At 45.3% G+C, this 23,096-nt stretch overlaps 1 protein-coding gene across 6 annotated transcripts in view; it reads left to right on the top strand.

The window, feature by feature from the left end:
* AKAP13 (A-kinase anchoring protein 13) overlaps positions 1-23,096 on the top strand; it is a 345,810-nt gene that overhangs the window by 295,585 nt on the left and 27,129 nt on the right. For all 6 annotated transcript variants that reach the window (XM_075345957.1, XM_075345960.1, XM_075345958.1 and 3 more), the window contains 8 exons: positions 2,624-2,685; positions 5,087-5,147; positions 7,216-7,354; positions 7,599-7,711; positions 9,647-9,793; positions 17,598-17,848; positions 20,515-20,640; positions 21,935-22,052. In XM_075345957.1, the coding sequence (XP_075202072.1) occupies positions 2,624-2,685; positions 5,087-5,147; positions 7,216-7,354; positions 7,599-7,711; positions 9,647-9,793; positions 17,598-17,848; positions 20,515-20,640; positions 21,935-22,052 (1,017 nt within the window). The remainder of the gene's footprint in view (positions 1-2,623; positions 2,686-5,086; positions 5,148-7,215; positions 7,355-7,598; positions 7,712-9,646; positions 9,794-17,597; positions 17,849-20,514; positions 20,641-21,934; positions 22,053-23,096) is intronic.

Raw genomic sequence — 23,096 nt, 5'->3', positions numbered from 1 at the left:
AATACATAAAAGACATATACATTTGGGGTGTAAAAATGAAAGAAAAAAGTGGAAAAGGTCATGGGGTATGAATACATATATACATACTGTAAATAATTTTTTTCACCTGCGTGCTAGATATAGATGTGTGTGTATCTATAAATATATATATATATTATACCTGCATGCTAGATATAGATGTGTGTGTATCTATAAATATATATATATATTATACCTGCGTGCTAGATATAGATGTGTGTGTATCTATAAGTATATATATATATTATACCTGCATGCTAGATATAGATGTGTGTATCTATAAAATATATATATATATTATACCTGCATGCTAGATATAGATGTGTGTGTATCTATAAATATATATATATATTATACCTGCGTGCTAGATATAGATGTGTGTGTATCTATAAGTATATATATATATTATACCTGCATGCTAGATATAGATGTGTGTATCTATAAAATATATATATATATATTATACCTGCATGCTAGATATAGATGTGTGTATCTGTAAAATATATATATATATATATTACACCTGCATGATAGATACAGTACATATACAGTAGAACCTCGGTTTACAAGTAACTTGGTGTGCGAGTATTTTGCTATATGAGCAAAGCTCGCTGTAAATTTGTAACTCCGTTTACGAGCAAATCCTCACCGCACACACTTCCGGTTCCGTACTTTAACCGCGCTCTGACCCGCTCTTGCAGTCCGCACAAACATGCACAAAAACACATATAATGCTCTCCTTCCCTTCCGTTCCATCGCCGACCTCCCGGTTCTTGTAGTCCGCAGGTACAGGATGTGTATCAGGTAATCATCACGACAATGGAGGAACTTTTGCTTTGCTAGACGAGTAACTTGGTTTACAAGCACACTCCCAAAATGGATTGTTCTCGTAATCCAAGGTTCCACTGTACATAGATAAGTGTGTTTATGTATCTATATATTATATATACACCTGCATGATAGATATACATATAGATAGGTGTATGTGCAGGGGTGTAACTTGAATCTTGTGGGTCCCAATGCAAAAGCTCTAATGGGGCCCCCAATTATTGCAAGACTTTAATAGTAATGGCCATTTCATATGGGCCAAAGGGGCTTTTTGGGTCCCCTAGGTTGCAGGGGCCGGGTGCAATTGCAACCCCTGCACTTATTGTAGTTCCGCCCCTGTGTGTATGTATAGATGCACATTTTTGTATACCAGCTGCTCACATTATATTTGGCTTAAGTACAGGCTGTGTATAAATGTGCATCTTGAGTTTTGCCCAGAAATACCTATTCGGGGTTTCTGTTCAATTTCCATTAGTTAATGATATATTTAGATAATATTTCAGGATGCGGGGGTCCCTGGAGCTCGGTGAATATAAAAACCTACCGCTTGTTTTGATAGCGATTTCCTACTCGTTCCTATCTTACATGCTTTACACAAACATTTCCTTCCTGCATCTCTGCTTTATATTATTAGCGCAAATTTCCACCTTGTTGTAGAAATTGTCAGTTACTTTTATTGTAGTAATGGAGGCTAACAACATCCTCAAATGTGACTGTAAATCAGAATGCATGTTTACCCCTGCAGGCTACACATGTGTATTGGCCATTTCCACACAAAAAATAACTTATCAGTACATAATATGCAGAAACCTAATATTGCTTCTTCCCATCATTAAATAGTATGGTACATCACTATGGTCTACCATTAAAATTTTGAGATCTGACTCCTATCCATGCAGAGAACATACGAGTCACGATCACTGTGCCTCATCTCCTGCCCAGCCCCCTCTTAGGGGTACTTTGCACAATGCGACATCGCTGGTGCGATGTCGGTGGGGTCAAATAAAAAGTGACGTACATCCGGCGTCACTGTTGACATCACAGTATGTGAATCCTTTTACATACGATTAACGAGCGCAAAAGCGTCGTTATCGTATGATCGGTGTAGGGTCCGACATTTCCATAATTTTGCTGCAGCGACGGTACGATATTGTTCCTCGTTCCTGCGGCAGCACACATCGCTGTGTGTGAAGCCGCAGGAGCGAGGAACATCGCCTTACCTGCGTCCCGGCTGCAATGAGGAAGGAAGAAGGTGGGCGGGATGTTTATGTCCCGCTCATCTCCGCCCCTCCACTTCTATTGACTGCCTGCTGTTACGTCGCTGTGACGCCGCACGACCCGCCCCCTTAGGAAGGAGGCGGGTCGCCGGCCAGAGCGACGTCGCAGGGTATGTAAGTGCATGTGAAGCTGCCGTAGCGATAATGTTCGCTACGGCAGCTATCACAAGATATTGCTGCTGCGACGGGGGCGGGGACTATCGCGCTCGACATCGCAGCATCGGCCTGCGATGTCGTAGTGTGCAAAGTACCCCTTAGGCTCTCAATTCCCTATATAGCGCCTATATGGCCTAAGGATATTCTTCTTGGGCCCTTCATACACGTGCACGCTCAGTTCATCTGGAGATGCATGCACAGAGACCGACACTGACTGTATCAGATCTACTTGGTGTGCACTCCTTTACGGATGAAGTAGTTTAGGCATGATCTGTGAGACTTATGATTTTTTCTGTTGTGTTTGTTTAATGCAGCCCCTTATATTGCCTCTTTTCTATTTTCAGAATGTGGCTTGACTGTGCATAGAGGCTGCAGAGATATTGTGGATTCCTGCACAAAGATCAAGGTAGGTGTTATGGTCTGTGTACAGCTTTTTTATTATGTGTGATCTTCTGGAATAAATGTTTACCCCTAAAATATGGCGTTGTAATACCACCGCTACTACGGTGCCATCACTTATACATCAGATTAAACTGCATTATGATGGACTTGTCAGGTATTAGAGAAATAAGCTGCAATTGCTAGAAACCATGCTACTTGTGTACATGGGATGTGTCTGGAATTGCATCTGGGAATCAAAACTTTAAATATTGAGCGCAGGAAAGGAAACCTATATCAGTCATTTTTGGAAGCTTTTGGCCCTGTGCGCACTTGCCGGTTTTTGCCGCAGATTTCCTGTGGTTTTGCTGCATGTTTCGCTGCATGTTATGTTCATAACATCTCTGCAGTGATTCACCAGCAAAACCTATGGGAAAAGAAAAAAATGCTGTGCGCATTATGCGGATTTTGACACATTGCATGTTTTGCTGCGGGATTCCCGCAGCAAAAACAATTGCATGTCGCTTCTTTTCCGCACGTCGCTGCGGCATTTCACTCCATTGACTGCAATGTAATCGGGAAATCCCACAGGGAATAACGCAGGCAGCAAATTCTGTGCAGTTCATTGCATTATTCCCTCCCATATTTCGCGGTTTCAGGACATAATGTTCATCGCTGCCTGCGGTTTGCAGGGAAGTGATGTCATTATGACAGGAAGAGGAAGCTGAGTAGAGAGTAAACACACACAGATCACAGACACAGACATAGAACACACACAGACACAGACATATAGAATACACATACAAATCAAACGGACATATAGAAAAAAAAACACATGGGCGCCGCCCTATTTTTACCATCCAGCCGAGGTAAACACACAGCGGCGGCCCGGTATTCTCAGGCTGGGGAGGGCGAGGGGCAGGGTTAAGGTCCCCCCCCCTCCCGCAGCCGAGAATATCAGCCCGCAGCTGCCCTGGGACTGTCGCATCCATTATGCGGCAGTCCCGGAGTGTCCCCGACTCTTCCTGTTGCCGTGATGCGGTGGCAATCAGGGTAATATAAGGAGTTTATGGTGGCGGATCGCCGCCACTAAGTCCAGGCTTGATCATGGCAGCGTCTATGGGACAGCTGACATGATCAACCCGTAAGTAAAGTGAAAAAAACACACACCGAAAAATCCTTTATTTTAAATAAAACACAAAAAAGCCCCTTTTTCACCCCTTTATTAACCCCCCCAACACACAGCTCCGGCGTAGTCCATGTCCTGCGATGCTTGCATCCAGCTGCGACTGACACACATCACTTAATGCAGCCTCACAACGAGAAAGACTGCAGAGAGGTAATTACAGGTCATTTCCCACGGCCGGTAATGTGAACAACACATTACCACTCAGGGGAAATACAGCGTGTGCTCACAGGGACTCTGTCTATCCCTCTGTCTATCCCTCTGTCTATCCCTCTGTCTATCCCTCTGTCTATCCCTCTGTCTATCCCTCTGTCTATCCCTCTGTCTATCCCTCTGTCTATCCCTCTGTCTATCCCTCTGTCTATCCCTCTGTCTATCCCTCTGTCTATCCCTCTGTCTATCCCTCTGTCTATCCCTCTGTCTATCCCTCTGTCTATCCCTCTGTCTATCCCTCTGTCTATCCCTCTGTCTATCCCTCTGTCTATCCCTCTGTCTATCCCTCTGTCTATCCCTCTGTCTATCCCTCTGTCTATCCCTCTGTCTATCCCTCTGTCTATCCCTCTGTCTATCCCTCTGTCTATCCCTCTGTCTATCCCTCTGTCTATCCCTCTGTCTATCCCTCTGTCTATCCCTCTGTCTATCCCTCTGTCTATCCCTCTGTCTATCCCTCTGTCTATCCCTCTGTCTATCCCTCTGTCTATCCCTCTGTCTATCCCTCTGTCTATCCCTCTGTCTATCCCTCTGTCTACTATTTATCTCAGAAAATGACTTCCCCCCCCCCCCCCCAATGTGCTTTATTGCATTGAATGCATTAAAACACATGTACCAACCCGCACGTGGCAATACCGCAGCAAACCGCATGTGGTTTTCGGGTGCAGTTTGCCGCGGTTTTTTACCGCGGGTGCGGTAGTCTTTCAGAACCTGCGGAATTTTCTTAAGAAAATTCCGTTTTCCAGTGCGCACAGGGCCTTTATCAGGGTAGAATCGAGGTATGTTCCATTTGATAAACAGGTCTAAAATGTTTGATATTGATCATGCTTCAAACGTAACTCTTTACAAAACTATAGGGCATATTTTACCTGGCATCCCCACTATACAATATGAACATGTCCATCGTCTTCCCCCATATTAGAACTCGTCCTATTAATAAGACTGAAGGGTTTGATGACGACTCCTGTGACCAGTGCACAGGATTTATACAGCTGTAATTGCAATATTATTAACAGAAAATGTCTCCTTCCAGGAAGAAAAGGTTTTACAAGCACAGGGTGCAGCCACTCAGACCGTAGTCATGAGAAATAAAGGTGAGCAACGTCCAAACCTATAAATGTTGTTACAGCATATGAAGGACATGACTAAATTTTGTTCATCCATCTACTTGTATATTTTTTTATTTAGAAAATTGCTCTGAAATTCTGCATCATGTGTGTACTGGAAACTTTAGTATTTTGTTTCCAAAGAACTCCATTCAGGTAAAGGAGGCTGATCCACGATGGTAGGCACAGCCCATAGACTAGATTCATCTTTAAGACGTTTACACCAGATTTGGGTGTTAACTGAGCCTCAAAAAGCCAGAAAAGTGGGCATAGTTTAAGGGGTTTGTCGGAGCACAACATATTGATCTATTCAAAGGACAGGTCATCAATTTCCGATCAGAGGGGTCTGACAAACGGCACCCCTACCAATCCACTATAAATTTACTCCATCGACCGCTGGATGCAAACACGCTCCGTTTCACTGTGTAGTGACTGCTGTCAGGTGCTGCATAGAAGCTCGGACCACCCACCTAATGGGGACACATCTTGGGCTACAGCTTTGACAGATTTATTAAGCTGAAAGTTTGAAAATAGTGCAAATTTTGGCATATATGAACACTTTCTTTTAAGATGTGTAGATTGTTTTCGGATAGTTTAGAAATGCGCCAGATTGGTGTCCATGTTTTATTATTGGCCCAAATTACCCTAATTTGTCTTTATATAGTTTTTCTTTATAATTCGAGAGAAGCTGTTAAAGGAATCTGTCAGCAGGTTTTTGCTTCCTCCTCTGAGAGCAGCATAATATAGGCAAAGAGACCCTGAATTCAACAGTGTATCACTTAGATTACTGGCAGCCGTGGTTCTAACATAATCTCAGTTTTTTGATTTAGCAATGTAGCAGAGCTGAAAAAGCTGGCCCCCGCCCACACCAGTCGCTCTATATACAATATCTATAAACAATGAGTTGCTTATTATAGCAGGGGGTGTGCCAGACTAGCTAACCCAGTCTGGCAATGAAAATCTCCTGAGATTAAAACAAATATTGCAGGTAATCAACAGCTTGGACTTGATAAGAGGCATTGCTGAAATCTGTGTGTTATCCCCTACAGCATGCTGTTTTAAGATTACATAGCAAAAACCTGCTGTCAGATTCCCTTCTCCATTACTAACACCAGGGCTTGATGCCAGCTTTGTTTTTGGACACTACACAGCTGACATCAACTCCAAAAATCATTACCCCGATTGCCACCACACAAGGGCAATCAGAAAGAGCCAAGGCAAAGCGCCAGAATTGAAAAATCTCATGATGCTCAACGTCTGGTGCAACTGCGAGCTGGAATTTTTAGGCTAGCCTGATAACAGCTCTCAGTTGTCTGCTTTACCTTTGGTGATTACCAAAAATGGGGAGGAACCCAGATGATATATTTTTTTTTTTTTAATTCATTTATTTTTTAAGTTCCCTATCATAGAAAATTGTACCCTAAGCTCTACAAAAGGAAGCAATTTTATAAACAGTTGAGGGGATGTAATGTTTCTGCTGGATATCTAGTTTTATCTATCGGTCGGTTGGTCTCTGGGCTCCATAGGCTCCAAATTGCATTTCCTGTTGTCTAAATATATATATATATATATATATATATATATATATATATATATATATACATACATAAAAAAAAAAAAAGCTACAAAAACACTTGTGAAAAAAAAGTGTGATTTGTCCTCTTTTTTTTTCCTACCAAGAGATGCAGATATGGCGCAGAAGTTTCTGCATCCAAAAGCTCAATGTGTGCACATACCCTAACTGCTACTGAATATTTTGGCCCTTTAAGATTTTATTGTTTTGCCTCTTTATATTAATTTTGACAACTATTGCATTATAGAAATAAAACACAATGTAGAGTGATGCCTGCTTTGAAATATTTTTTATTTGTGCTTTGATCATCTCAGACCAGTCCAAATTCATTTCATGTCAATTTTATTCATGAGAAAAGTTGCAAATAATTGTCGTTCGTTAATTTAACGTTGTGTAACAGTTGTGCAATTTGTGACAAAAGCTGGAATGAACCGATTAATATATTTAAGTGATTGTCTAATAAAGATATTAATATTTTTTTAGGCTCCCAACAGAAGGAGCGTCCTCGATCAGCAATTGTGGCAGTAGATGAAAAGTCCTTGATGACGCTTGGCTTCAATGCCAGAAGACCGCAGACGGCGTTATCTATTTCCAAAAGTATCTCTACACAAAATATTTCAGGGTATAAAGTTTTCATTTTGCTGATTAAATCCAATAAAGAAAAAGCCAAAAACTTAGTTTTATTTTATCTTTTGTTATTAGATTAAGTTCTTTAAAACGTTATTTCATAAGTGACCTGAGGAGCATTTCTTTTTATGCAAGAATCTGTTATTGATCTAACACCATGAATTAAAATCAAGCCGTATGTGGTCCCTTCTTCTGCATTGACGTTTACACTAAAGATCTTTTATTCTTCTTTTTTGCAGGCTGGGACGAGATGACAATCTTTTGGGCAGCCTGAGAGCTTTGTCGCAATCGACTGACTCTTTGCACAAAGCCTGTAAGGTCAATGAGTCTATGGAATCTCTGAGCGATGAAGGTAATGACTTGTATTGTAACTTAACACTATAATGTGATCTTAAATTTTAGGTAAATGTTTCTTTATTTTCTAGCCCAATACAAGCATATGATTATTGGGTTACAAATTGCAAACCTGAAATTTTTCAATAATTTTTTAACCCCACACTGCACATTTACATGTAAAATAACAATATTGTCTTAAAATGTACAGATTTTCATTTGTGCCAATGAAACTCATATTTTTAAATTTGCTCCCTTTTGCACATTTCAACCCCCTAACGCATGCTCTTCCAGCTCTATTTACCCTCCAGTTGGCATTGGATGTATCCTACGTTAGTTTCATTGCTCCTGGTCGATTATGCACTGTGCAATCTCGGCTGGCTTCCTGCCAGCATAGTTATCCTCTACCTTCACCTCTGCTGCAATATACTCTGTTCATCTGTGCAATGAGTAGTCTGACAGCCTGACTTTATCTTCTTCCATTGCCTATGTGTTTTTACACAACTTCTCGGTTTGCTGGCCTCCTCCATGAACCTTGCAATAACTTGGCTCAACAGAGCTGATCTGTGTTTGATGCCTGCAGCAGACATCTCAACGATGTAATTGCATGTGCCGCTCTATTGATGCAGAGGATTATCTTCTGCTGTAAGCATCAACAGAGGGACATTTGCAGTTTCACATCACAGAGCTGTCTGCTACAAGCATCAAACACAGATCAGCTCAGGTGAGGTTAGTTATTACGAACTCCATTGTGCAGTTCTGCAGTACAGTTGTGCTCCTCTGAAAACAAGCAAGCAGAACAGAGATGCAAAAAAAAACACAGGCAGCTATACTGACGTATATAGCAGTAGATAGAATCGGGCTGGCAGAGTTGTGGACAAGAGTTTACTGTGCATAGAAGGATAGAGTGAAATTCTACACTTAGATTAGCTTGATGATATGCCAAATATCTGTGATGATGTAGAGATGAAGGCTAAACACAAACACACGAGAGTAGGGAGGATGGTTCTGCAACACTAATTAGAAGCAGGGTGCTGCTGGGAAATATAACTTTAAAGCTACGTGCCGACAATCGGTGTTCACAGTGTTTTGGATGCAGCGTGCTTCAGCTGCGACCAAAATGCTGCGATTTACAGTACAAGCATAGTGGATGGGATTTCTAGAAACCCCTTGCCTGCTGTGCTTGTTTTTTCCACAGAAAGCACTGACCTGCGGTGTCACTACCCGAACCGCAGTATGTCAATTGTTTGCTGCAGAGTTGCAAGCGTTCTTCACAGGGTGAACAAAAGAGAGAGACTGCAACTACTCGAGCTCAGATTGTGGGCACAAGCAGCTGCGTTCTCCTGCAGTGGAGACTCATGGCCCTGCAGGTCACGACCCGCTGTGTCCAGGATGACCGGGTCCTGATCGTGGGCACGTACCCTTACAGTGTAAAAATAAGACCACCTATTGAGCTGTGTGAAGCTAAATACTCACAGGGGCATATAAAGAAAGACACAAAGGTAATAATAATTTTATACATTTATATAGCGCTATTGATTCCACAGCGCTTTACATTCATTGGCAACACTGTCCCCATTGGGGCTCACAATCTAGAGTCCCTATCTGTATGTTTTTTGGAGTGTGGGAGGAAACCGGAGGAAACCCACGCAAACACGGGGAGAACATACAAACTCCTTGCAGATGGTGTTCTTGGTGGGATTTGAACCCAGGACCCCAGCTCTGCAAGACTGCAGTGCTAACCACTGAGCCACCGTTCCACCCTACAAGAAACATTACATTAGGTTCAGTCTGTATGTTAACAAGTATGAATTTATTGTGCTCTGTGAAAAAATAATGCAATTCGGAGTACAACCCTATAAGTAGATGCCGGCTTCTTATTTTTCGCTTTTATTATTGTGAATAATTTGCTTTGGACTACAACTATAACTGAGGATTACAATTTTTCTCCTAGGCACTGATCTGTATGAGGGGCAGCTCTTGGGAGAGTTTGAGATAGATTCAAGACAACTGGAGAAAGCCTCTTGGAGCGAAGCAGTCGACGGCATCTTTCTTGTGAAACAAATGAAAGAAGTTGTTAAACGGCAGGATGTTATTTATGGTGAGAAGTAATAGATTTTGTTCTGTGTTCATATGATGTGCACATGGAAGATAAGCACGTACTTTCTGTGGAGACGACCTTGTTCATTTATTGTACATGGACAAAAAAGCAAATATAAAAACTACAAAACTTTGTGTGACTCCAGCTTCTCACACTTACCTCGCGTTACTTCAGAAGAGTCATTGAAATTGTGTAATATTCTTTTATGGAGATGAGTATTTTGTATTCTAACTATGGACTTTAACCTCTGTAAGGGAGATTGCAGCAAATACTTTATTTGCCTAGGGAGGTTTGCGATATTATGTTAAAATGGCCACAATTTTGTTACACTAACAAAATATGTTCTAGAATATTAATACAGCAGGTGTCTGTGAACATATACAAGCTGACTCTATCACAGCAATAGCTCAACAATCAGAAAGACAGTGGACAGCAACGTGAGCAGTCTCTTTTTGCCCCAGCACACTTGGTATATCAAACATTAGATCAGAAAGACTGGGTGGCTGGCAGTGTGAGCAGTCTCTTCTTACTTCAGCACACTTGGTATCACCAATATTATATCAGAAAGTCAGGGTAGATACCAGTGTGAACTGCTTTTTTTACTTTTATTTTTTTTTTTTTCATTGGCATCTCGAATATTGGATCTTGGAACAGAACGATCAGGTGGATAGCAGTGTGAATGACCTCCTTCTTACCTAAGCAACATTTGTATACCCAGTATTAGATTAGTTAGTCCTGGTTGGCAGCAATGTGAGCAGCTTCTTCTAATCTTATCGCCAGTATTAAATCAAATAGACTGGTTGGGCAGCAGTATGAGCAGTCTCTTCTTACCTCAGCATGCCTGGTATCTCCAGTATTAGATCTGATACCCACGGTGTGCAGCAGTGTGAGCAGTCTCGTCTAACATGCATCCCTGGTATCTTGCGTGTTAGAGAGGACAGCAGTGTGAGCCGAGTCTTCTTACCTAAGCACCTCTGGAATATCCAGTACTAGATCAGAATAACCACTGGGAGCATTTGCTCTTACAATTAATGGAAAGGGCACATGCTCACAGGCACCAGTCTTAAAATTTCTTGAGACGTTTTTGTCAGTGTAACAAGATGGTGGCCTTTTTAATGTACTCTTATGTTTACTTCACTAGACAAACCACATGTTATACAAATTAATGGTATTTAGGAATTTATAATTGCTTTTTTTTTTTTTTTTGTTCTATTCTGTTACCTTAGTACGTTGGTGGTATGCTTAGAATGCCTTGTACGTTTTAATTTTGTAAATAAAGTTTCTTTATCGTTCCTATGGGAGACCCAGACATTGGGTGTATAGCTTCTGCCTCCGGAGGACACACAAAGTACTACACTAAAAAGTGTAGCTCCTCCCTCTGAGCATATACACCCCCTGGTTAACCAGAACTAGCCAGTTCATTGCTTTGTGTTCAGGAGGCACACATGCATTCTCATCTGATTTTTCATTTTTGGAAAGTTTTTGAAGAAAAGCGGGTCCAAGCCTGGACTCCCGGCATGTCCCTTCTCACCCCACTGTGTCGGCGGTGCTGTTAAGGTTGATTTACAAGGCTGGAGCCTTACATGCCGCGCTCCTTCACCATCCCTCGGGCTCTGGCTTGAAGTGGGAGCCAGCACGGTTCTCCTTGCTTTGCAGGAGACCGGTCTCCATCCGCAGCCCTTCAGGATCCTGCTGGACGGAGCAGTCCTCCCTCAGGGACCTGGCCCTGCGTCTCAGAAGCTAAGTACCTGAGACGTTTATATTTGGGGGTCCCGATACTTTATTGTGGTGGGAGAGTGTGCTGTGTAACTTTTGTAACATTTACGGCCGGTTCTCTGGCTGTCGCCTGAGAACCGCGCCGATGGTGCCTGCTCGCCGGCCGCATCGTTTAAATTTAGGCCCCGGCTTCGCCGGAGGCCTACTTTCGTTTTCACTGCCCTCGCATGTCAATCATGCAGAGGGACAGTGCGGCTCCACCCAGCGGCCGTTCGGTACAGGGGAGGGACACTCCTCTCTGAGTACATGTCCACTCCCCTGTAAATCTCCTTGGCCCTCCAGGTCCCGCTCTCAGAGCTGGTCCCGCCCCCTCTCCTCGCTCCGGTGCCATTTTCTCAGCGTTCTTCTCTGGATCAGACGCTGGCTGCAGCATCTCTGCTAAGCTGCTTGAGGGTCCGGGCTGTGGGATCTGGAGGGCACACAAACGGTCGGGTAAGCCACAACCTCCGGTTGTGGACCTGCTTATATACTCTCTGGGGGTCATTCTGGCTCAGAGCCCCCACTTCAACAGCATGTCTCATACGAGGAGCAAGGCTGTACTCAATATGCACTGCATGTAAGCTCGTACTGCCTGAACCGAGCACATATCCACATTGTGATACCTGCTCTAACATGGCGGTGCCTCAGCCTGGAGTCTCGCCCCCAGTGGTCCCTCCGGCTGCTTCGGCTCCGGTGGCTGAACCCCCGGCTTGGGTAGAATCTTTCTCTAAGTCAATCTCCCAGTCTTTTGCCGACTCCATGGGACAGCTGTCCCGGACTCTGCTGAGCATGCATCAGCCCCCTTCTCAGGGCGCCTCTGTTGTTAGGGCTCGCTCAGCAGAGCTCACAGAGGATCCTTCATCTGGTCCCAGACCCCGTCCTCCTAAAAGGAGACGTAGGGTCCCCTCTCCTTCCTCGTCCCGCGGCTCTGATTCACAAGCTGACTCGCAGGACGAGGAGGATGCCTTTACTGAGGGCTCGGACGCTACCTCCATGTGCCCCATTGATCTGTCCGAAGGTGACGCAGATGTTAGTGATTTGATTGCGTCCATTAATTCTGTACTGGACCTCAATCCGCCAGTATCAGAGGAACAACCCTCTCTGGCAGAAAAGCACCGGTTTACCTCACCTAAGAGGACAAAGAGTGTGTTCTTTAAACACTCCAGTTTTCAGGCCGCTGTGACCAAGCCCAGGGCCTGTCCTGACAAACTCTTCCCTAAGCGTGGTTCTGATGACCGTTTTCCCTTTCCACCTGAGGTGGTCAAGGAGTGGGCTCATTCACCAAAGGTAGACCCTCCGGTGTCTAGAATCTCAGCCCGGACCGTTGTCTCAGTGGCTGATGGCACCTCGCTTAAGGATTCCACTGACCGCCAGGTTGACCTTCTGGCCAAATCTGTATATGAGGCGGCTGGGGCCTCATTCTCCCCATCTTTTGCAGCAGTGTGGGCTCTCAAGGCCATCTCTGCTTCTCTAGAGGAGATGCATTCCCTCACTAGGGAATCTATGCCCGAAATGGTTGCCTTAACTTCCCAAGCTTCCGCTTTTTCTTCCTATGCCATGTCTGCCATACTGGAGGCTTCTCACCGCACTGCGGTGGCTTCGGCTAATTCCCTCGCTATCCGCAGGATCTTGTGGCTTCGAGAGTGGAAGGCAGATGCTTCTTCAAAGAAGTACCTTGCTGGACTCCCTTTTGCTGGATCCAGGCTATTCGGTGAACAACTGGATGAAATTATTAAGGAAGCTACTGGCGGGAAGAGTACTTCCATGCCTCAAATTAAAACCAGGAAACCTGTCCAGGGCAGGAATCAGTCGAGGTTTCGTTCCTTTCGTTCCTCCAACTGGTCATCCTCTAAGCCCTCGGCCTCGTCCACTAACTCAGCCAAGGACCAAAAACCCTGCTGGCGCACAAAGGCGCGTCCACAAAAGACCGCAGGAGCTGCTGCCACTAAGGCAGCCTCCTCTTGACTATCTGGCCACGCCAGCAACGTCCTTAGTCGGTGGCAGGCTCTCCCACTTTGGCGACGTGTGGTTTCAACACGTCTCCGATCAGTGGGTGCGGGATATCATCTCCCACGGCTACAGGATAGAATTCTCTTCCAGCCCGCCAAACAGATTTTTTCTGTCCACTTCCCCCTGCTCCAAGGCCGCCGCCTTCTCTCAGGCCGTGGCATCCTTGCAGGGCAACGGAGTAATTGTACCAGTTCCCGCCCGAGAGCGGTTCAGAGGTTTCTACTCAAATCTCTTCCTAGTCCCCAAAAAGGACGGTTCCTTCCGGCCCATCCTGGATCTCAAGCTTCTCAACAAGCATGTTCAGGTGCGGCATTTTCGCATGGAGTCTCTACGATCAGTCATTGCCTCAATGACCCAAGGAGATTTCCTGGCATCCATCGATATCAGAGATGCCTATCTGCATGTGCCAATTGCAGTTTCACACCAGCGTTGGCTACGTTTTGCAATCGGAGAGGAACATTTCCAATTCGTGGCTCTCCCCTTCGAGTTAGCCACGGCCCCTCGAGTATTCACCAAGGTCATGGCAGCAGTGGTTGCGGTTCTGCACCTCCAGGGGGTGGCAGTGATTCCTTACCTGGACGACCTTCTAGTCAAGGCTTCATCCAGCGCAGACTGTCAGCGGAGTGTCTCGCTCACTCTCGCCTCTCTAACCCAATTCGGGTGGCTTGTCAACCTGCCCAAATCCACTCTGACTCCGACCCAGAGGCTCACGTACTTAGGGATGCAGTTCGAGACTCTGCCGGCACTTGTGAAGCTGCCCTTAGTCAAACAGCAGTCCCTCCATCTGGCGGTGCGCTCTCTGTTGAGATCCCGCCGTCATTCCATCAGGCACCTAATGCGGGTGCTGGGTCTGATGGTGGCGTCAATGGAGGCTGTTCCCTTTGCCCAGTTCCATCTGCGTCCTCTGCAGCTGGACATTCTCCGCTGTTGGGACAAGCGGACTTCCTCCTTGCACAGGCTGGTGGCTCTGTCGCCTCAGACCAGGGGTTCCCTTCAGTGGTGGCTTCGGCCCCCGTCTCTGTCTCAGGGACGCTCCTTTCTGGCCCCGTCCTGGGTGATCCTCACCACGGATGTCAGTCTATCCGGCTGGGGAGCGGTATGTCTCCACCACCGAGCAAAGGGCACTTGGACTCCGTCCGAGTCAGCCCTCTCGATCAATGTGCTGGAAACCAGAGCCGTGCTCCTGGCTCTCCTAGCCTTTCACCACCTTTTATTGGGCAAGCACATCTGAGTCCAGTCAGACAACGTGACAGCGGTTGCCTACATCAATCACCAAGGCGGGACACGCAGCCGCCTGGCAATGTTGGAGGTTCAACGCATCCTTCAATGGACGGTGGACTCCAAGTCCACCATATCCGCAGTCCACATCCCAGGCGTGGAAAACTGGGAAGCAGATTATCTCAGCCGTCAAACCGTGGACAGTGGCGAGTGGTCCCTGCATCCGGCAGTTTTTCAGTTAATCTGCCGCAAGTGGGGCACTCCGGAAGTGGATCTAATGGCATCCCGGCACAACAACAAGGTTCCGGTTTACGTGGCTCGCTCCCACGATCCCCAGGCCCTTGCAGCGGACGCTCTGGTTCAAGATTGGTCCCAGTTTCGTCTGTCTTAAGTTTTTCCTCCTCTAGCTCTCTTGCCCAGAGTTCTGCGCAAGATCAGAATGGAGGGCCGTCGGGTCATCCTCATTGCCCCGGACTGGCCCAGGCGAGCTTGGTACCCAGACCTGCTCCATCTGTCCGTAGAGGTGCCGTGGCATCTTCCGGACCGTCCAGACCTTCTCTCACAAGGTCTGTTTTTCCGCCAGAATTCTGCGGCTCTCAGGTTGACGGCGTGGCTCTTGAGTCCTGGATCTTGACAGCTTCTGGTATTTCTCCTGAAGTAATCTCCACTATGACTCGGGCTCGGAAGTCTTCCTCGGCAAAAATCTATCACAGGACTTGGAGAATTTTCCTGTCCTGGTGTCGCTCTTCTGGCCAGGCTCCTTGGCCTTTTTCCTTGCCGACCCTTCTGTCCTTTCTACAGTCCGGTCTGCAGCTAGGACTATCCCTCAATTCCCTCAAGGGACAAGTCTCGGCTCTGTCAGTGCTGGTCCAGCGGCGTCTCGCCCGCCTGGCTCAGGTCCGCACCTTCATGCAGGGTGCGTCTCACATCATTCCGCCTTACCGGCGGCCCTTGGATCCCTGGGACCTCAATCTGGTCCTCACGGCCTTGCAGAAACCCCCCTTTGAGCCTCTTAGGGAGGTTTCTTTGTCTCGTCTTTCACAGAAAGTGGTCTTTCTAGTGGCCATAACTTCCCTCAGGAGAGTCTCTGATTTGGCTGCGCTCTCTTCGGAGTCACCTTTTTTGGTTTTTCATCAAGACAAGGTGGTTCTCCGTCCGACTCCGGACTTTCTCCCTAAGGTGGTTTCTCCTTTCCACCTTAACCAGGACATTTCCCTGCCTTCCCTTTGTCCGGCCCCTGTTCATCGCTTCGAAAAAGCGTTGCATACTCTGGATCTGGTGCGGGCGCTCCGGATCTATGTGTCTCGCACCGCTGTTCTTAGGCGGTGCACATCTCTCTTTGTGCTAACCACAGGTCGGCGTAAGGGCCTCTCGGCTTCTAAGCCGACCTTAGCTCGCTGGATTAGGTCGGCCATATCCGATGCCTACCAGTGTACTCAGGTGCCTCCCCCGCCGGAGATCAAGGCACACTCGACCAGAGCTGTCTGTGCCTCTTGGGCTTTCAGGCACCAGGCTACGGCTCAGCAGGTCTGTCAGGCCGCCACTTGGACTAGCCTGCACACCTTTTCAAAGCACTACCAAGTGCATACTCATGCTTCGGCAGATGCGAGCTTGGGCAGACGCATCCTTCAGGCGGCTGTCGCCCATTTGTGAAGTTAGGCTCCGCCTACTTCTCAGTTTTCTGTTTATTCCCACCCATGGACAGCTTTGAGACGTCCCAATGTCTGGGTCTCCCATAGGAACGATAAAGAAAAAGAGAATTTTGTTTACTTACCGTAAATTCTTTTTATTATAGTTCCGTATTGGGAGACCCAGCTCCCTCCCTGTTGCCTGTTGGCAGTTCTTGTTCCGCGTGTTATCACCGGCTGTTGTTGTAGACAGAGGTTCCGGTTGTTCCGGTTCTTGCTCTGTCTTTACTTGTGGGTGGCTGTTCTCCTTCAGCTTTTGCACTAAACTGGCTAGTTCTGGTTAACCAAGGGGTGTATATGCTCAGAGGGAGAAGCTACACTTTTTAGTGTAGTACTTTGTGTGTCCTCCGGAGGCAGAAGCTATACACCCAATGTCTGGGTCTCCCAATACGGAACTATAAGAAAAAGAATTTACGGTAAGTAAACAAAATTCTCTTTTTTTATAGGAGGTGGAGATGTTTTGTCTTTGTAGCCGAGCAATCTGTCTTCAGTGACTTTTTTTTTTTTTTTTTTTTAATGGACACAGTATAAGGCTATGTGCGCACGTTGCGTTCTGGCGTGACAAATAAAAAGCAGCGTTTTGTCACTGCATGTGCATTTCAAAACGCTGCATTTTGGATGTATTTTGAATGCAGATTGGATGCGTTCTGGATGCTTGCTCTCCCACAGACAAAGAGGGAAAAGCATCCAAAATGCACAAAAGAGGTGTTGCTTTTTAGAACGCATCGATTTTGTCAAAAATTTGGCATTCAAAACGCTGCATTTTAAAACGCAACGTGCGCACTGAATTTGCGTAATTGTCATAGACTTTGCTGGGGACACAGGATGCATGTGTTTACGCTGCAGTTTAAAACGCTGTGTAAATGCATGATAAAACGCAACGTGCGCACAGACCCATAGTTATATATAATATCTATATTAGCAGCATTATGTCAATCATTTGTAAGCAGATCGGAAATTCTCTCCTTGGTTATTAGGCCCTCAAATTCATGTCTCTTTGATAACATTTTTATTTTTAAATTCGGTCTCTGCAATGGCTTGTTTTGTTTGTCTCTTCATATCTGGTGTTCCCTGCATGTGATGTGAATGAAAAGGTAGTTACATGTCAGTGATCATCTGATCTTTATACACAGAGCTTATGCAGACTGAAATGCACCATTTCCTCAGACTGAAGATCATGAGTGACATCTACTGTCAGGGAATGTCATCTGAGCTACAGTATGAGCAGCAAGTGATCGAGAAGATCTTCCCATGCATGGACGATCTGCTGAATATCCACTCTCAGTTCTTCCAGCGAATGCTGGATAGGAAAAGGGAATCGATGGTTGAGAAAAGTGAGAAGAATTATGTCATCAGGAGGATTGGGGATATCTGCACGCACCAGGTGACATGTTCATGTTATGCGTGTTATTGCCTTATTACCTCTTATCAGTACAGAAGCTCATTATATTCTTAGATATATAGGTGCTGTATAACACTATTCCTATAGGGAGGCAATGGACACAGCGACTTTATAATTATTTTCATCTTTTTTTTATAACTAGTAATAATAGATCTGTAATGCCTAATGTAAACGCTGTAGAGCTGGGGGAGAGTTCGGACCACCGTGTAGCCAGTGGTACTTGCTATAAACATGAACCCAGAACCATGGACTGGTTACAGCAATTTATTGTAATGGATGTAATGCTTAATTGTATCAGGTAATATGGGTATTTCATAGGCAGTACCTTAAAGGGAACCTGTCAGCAGAAATTTCCCCTAAAACCTAACAGATTCCCCCTCTGCAGCTCCTGGGCTGCATTCTAGAAAGGTCCCTGTTATTATTGTGCCCCCTTTCTGACCAAAAAAAAGAGTTTATATAGAGGTACCTTTTTGGCTTCGGATTCTATAAATGTGACACGGGGGCGGGCAGCCTGATGGCCGTTATTCTGCCCCCTGGACCTGTATGCCGCCCCCATCGCTGATTTCCATACTTTTGGACGCCGCCCACTGCTCCAGCCATCCCCGCGCATGCCCAGTGCCAGTCTCACGGGACTGAGCAGTGTGACCGCTGGTGACGTGTGCGCAGACAAGTGATTATGGGCGGGACTGTGACTGTTATCAGCAAGTACCCGCCCATAATCTCGTGAGCGCGCAAACCTCACCAGCGGTCACACTGTGCTCAGTGTAGATGCTAGACTGTATGGGCTGCTTCCAGGGATGACGTCCCTTTGTCACGTGATAGGGGCGTGTTCAAAATACTATCACGTGACAAAGGGACATCATCCCTGGAAGCAGCCCATACAGTCTAGCATCTACACTGAGCACCGTGTGACCGCTGGAGAGGTTTGCGCGCTCACGAGATTATGGGCGGGTACTTGCTGATAACAGTCACAGTCCCGCCCATAATCACTTGTCTGCGCACACGTCACCAGCGGTCACACTGCTCAGTCCCGTGAGACTGGCACTGGGCATGCGCGGGGATGGCTGGAGCAGTGGGCGGCGTCCAAAAGTATGGAAATCAGCGATGGGGGCGGCATACAGGACCAGGGGGCAGAATAATGGCCATCAGGCTGCCCGCCCCCGTGTCACATTTATAGAATCCGAAGCCAAAAAGGTACCTCTTTATAAACTCTTTTTTTTGGTCAGAAAGGGGGCACAATAATAACAGGGACCTTTCTAGAATGCAGCCCAGGAGCTGCAGAGGGGGAATCTGTTAGGTTTTAGGGGAAATTTCTGCTGACAGGTTCCCTTTAAATATTAGTACCTGTCACTATGGTGGGTATCCTCCAGTCCAGATTTTACAGATGACTCCATTTATATGTAAAAATCAGCTCTGAATATTCATCTTGTACTCCTTATTTATTAGCATTTACTATTCTGCGTATACAGTTATGGCCAAAGATTTTGACATCCACACAAATTTTTGTTTTCACAAAGTTTGCTGCTTCAGTGTTGTTGGATTTTATTTAGTCTCGTGCATCTATGGTTCTTGAAGTACAATTTTCAGCATTTTAGAAATTAGACTTAATATTTACAGTGTTGACCTTTATTTTTCAAGACTTCTGAAATTCTCCCTTGCAGGATATTATTGTCACACTGTGACCATCAGGGTTCCACCAAGAATAAGGGGACTCCAAGTGAGCGCCACAACAAACAGGGTACACCAGGAACACGATACAACAGTGCGCCCAGGCGCTAGGGAGAGGATAAACACCCACCTGAGGCTTATTACACAATTCCCTAATGTCCCTATACAGATTCTTTCACCTCGTCGCTATTCACGTGCCTAAGCTTTCACTTGCCCTGAACTCACCCTGGCTAGTGAGAAGGATGGCGAGAGCACTAGTCTCACTACTGCAATAATCCAACACAAGATTAGGAAGACAGACAGGGGGAAATAGACGTAAATAGGATAACACTCTAAGCAACTTCAATGCAGCTAACACCACAGCTGCAAATGTCAAGAAACTTCATCTTCTTCCAGAGACTGGCTCCTTCCAAAGTGGACAGCTTGGATATGAGAATCTATAACTGACATCAGATGTCAAGACACGTGACTATTTTTAGTGAAGGGGAGTGGTCACAAAGAGCTGCACCTGGAATTAAGGCGCCAAAGGATAGCCTGATAGGAAAGAGTCCTTAACCCCCACAGCACCAAAAGCAAACAAATATATTTAAACATAAGCAGCAGACCTGCGCACAATAAGGCGCTGTAACCTTCTGGTCCCAGACTCGCCAGAGATTTCCCCCAGAGCGGGGCACACCAATGACCATTATATTTAGGGATAGGGGAGCACTTTTTTTTTTTTCTATAGCTCTGTATACTCACAGGCTGGAGACCTGTACAGACCGAGTCTAGGCTCTTCTGTGTGAGTATAAACCAGAATATTCTCATTCAATCACAGCAGACAAATATTTGAAAATGGTGAGGAATTCAAGCATGAAGTTTACCAGAAAGTTTTTCTATGCACCATTTTATATAGTAATTTAGCTTAATTGACCTAATGCCAGAATACCTAACCCCTTACAACTTTCATTGTCCTTACATATTTTCTGATGTCTTTTCAGTTTTCTGGAGAAAATGCAGAGCGTGTGATTAAAACCTATGGTAAATTCTGTGGCCACCACAAGGAAGCCTTGGACTACTTTAAGGATCTGCTGTCCAAAGACAAAAGGTTTCAGGCTTTTGTGAAGGTATAGGAAATATCTGCTATTCTTACAATTTAAAGGGAACTGGTCACCAAGTTTTTCTCCTATAAACTGAGGCCACCACCAATAAGACCTTAAATATAGCATTCTACAATACTATATGTAAGCCGCCAAGTTGATCTGTATAATGTAAAAAAAAATGCTTTCATTATACTCACCTGCGGGGTTGGCTGGTTTGATGGGCGTCGCTGTTCTTGATCCAGAGCCTCCTCTTTGCTTGCAAGCGCCGTCCTCCTTCCCTGCTTCATGTCGATGACGAGTCCTGCATCATCCACACAGAATCTTCCATTGAGCTCCTGCTCACTTACACTTCTCTCTGCCGTGCTGAGGACAGAGCAAAGTATTGTAGTGCACATGCATGGGACTTTTCTCACCTTTCTCCACACCTGCGTATTACAGTATTTTGCACTGCCTGCAGCAGGGCAGAGAGAAAAACGCAATGTAGGTCTCTGCGTGGATGACCTAGCATTCCTCATCCACACAAACCAGGGGAGGAGAATGGCGATCGCAAGAAGAGAGGAGGTGCCTGGTCAAGATCTGAGATGGACTGGACCGCCCCGCAAGTAAAGTAATAAAAGCTGTTTTTATGTTATACAGATCGGCTTTGGCATTTATATATAGTATTCTAGAATGCTGTATATAAGGGCTTAATGATTGTGGCCGCAGTTTATAGGGGAAAAACCTGATGACAGGTTTTCTTTAAAAAGAACTTGTCAATAAAAATTGCTATTTTTCTGTATATTTGGTGATAATATGCAGGCTAATAGCCTTTAAATTATATTGCAAAGTGTAATGACAAGAGTGGACACAGGGAGAAAACAATTATATTCTCCCTGCAGCTACTCTCTTCAAATCTTGCCAGAGAAAGGTGCAAGGGACTGTAACAGTCGCCACCCACTATAGAGTGAGCACGCTTTAATCTCTTCCCCTTGCCTCCTGAGTGACAGATTGCTTCAGCGTATGTCTGCAGAGCGGATTTTCACTAAAAGTTTAGCGGAAGAGATTAGTGTGTTTGCTGCATATTTAGAGGTGTTTAAATGTACCCTACACTGACACAAAGACTGGAAGCAAGCAGCTGCAGGGACAAAACTTAATTTTCTCCCTGTAGCTGCACTTTCAGCAGACAAGCCTAATTTATTTTATTTAAATGCTGTTTACTTGCAGATTACCACTATCCCTGCAAGTAAATAGTGTTTTTGGAGGTGACTAGTTCTCTTTAATGTTCAGCGTTTGTAATCTAATATTCATGGGTCACACTTCATGTTTGTATCTGTTTCAGAAAAAGAGTAGCAGCCCTCTAGTGAGGCGTATGGGGATTCCAGAATGCCTTTTATTAGTTACACAGAGGATTACCAAGTATCCAATCATTTTGGAGAGAATTCTTCATTACACAGATGGTAAGTTCTTTGTGCATACATTTACTTGTACTATATAATAACCACAAAATATCAGCACCACAAAACAGTGCATCATAATAGAGGATGCCCTCTAAAGTTTGATAAGGTATGGGACATATGGAACTCATCAGTGCAGACAGTCTTTCACAGTTGAGGTATTATTTATATTACCAGTAGTGATGGGCGGACACACATACCCGGGATTGGTGGGTCCAACAGGGTTTAAAAAGGAAAAAACTTCTAGCCCAGAACTGATCCTGGATATGTGGCCAGACGCCAGTCCCTATATAAGTCAGTGGGGGACCAGAGTCCACATTTTGAAAATGGAGGATGACGGGATAAGGGGATTAGAGCAGGCACTTTATAATTACCAGTCTCCCACTTGGCTGTAACGCTATTTCTGGGGCCGCTCATTATCCTTCATGTTCACTCCTTCCCATGCCCACTGGCAGTCCCAGTCTCTCTTAGTTGCAGTCATATTAGCCCCCACCCTGTGTGACAACATGTCTGACTGCTTTCAAACACAGACACTGTCTGCATGTCTATAGTGTAAAAATAAATCAATGAAAAAAAATTTGCATAGGGCCCCCCCATGATTTGATACGATACACAACACAGATAAAGCATACGGCTACAGGCTGCAGCCCCCAGCTCTGTGTATATCTTGGCTGTGTATCAAAATAAGACTAACTGCATGCGGTCCCCCAATTTTGATACCCAGCCATGATAAAGCCAAAAGCTGGAGGCTGGTATTCTCAGGCTGAGGAAGACACATGGTTATTGCCCCTCCACATAGATTAGTAATAGGAGGGGTCTATGAGACCCCCCCCCCCCATTACTAATCTGTAAGTGAAAAGAATTAAAATTCAAAACACTGAAAAAAACCCTTCATTTGAAATAAAATACAAAAAAAAAACCTTTTTTCCCCTTTATTAAACCCAAAACATGCATTTTCGACGTAATCCATATGAGGTTCCATGACGATTCCATCTCTGCTACATACATACTGAAGGCACAGCGCGTGGGCACAGAACATGACTGCAC

This window comes from Anomaloglossus baeobatrachus, chromosome 4, assembly GCF_048569485.1.
Source record: "Anomaloglossus baeobatrachus isolate aAnoBae1 chromosome 4, aAnoBae1.hap1, whole genome shotgun sequence".
In the NCBI taxonomy this organism is placed as follows: domain Eukaryota; kingdom Metazoa; phylum Chordata; class Amphibia; order Anura; family Aromobatidae; genus Anomaloglossus; species Anomaloglossus baeobatrachus.
Note: the sequence above shows the minus strand (reverse complement) of the source record. Positions and strands in the feature narration are given on the sequence as shown.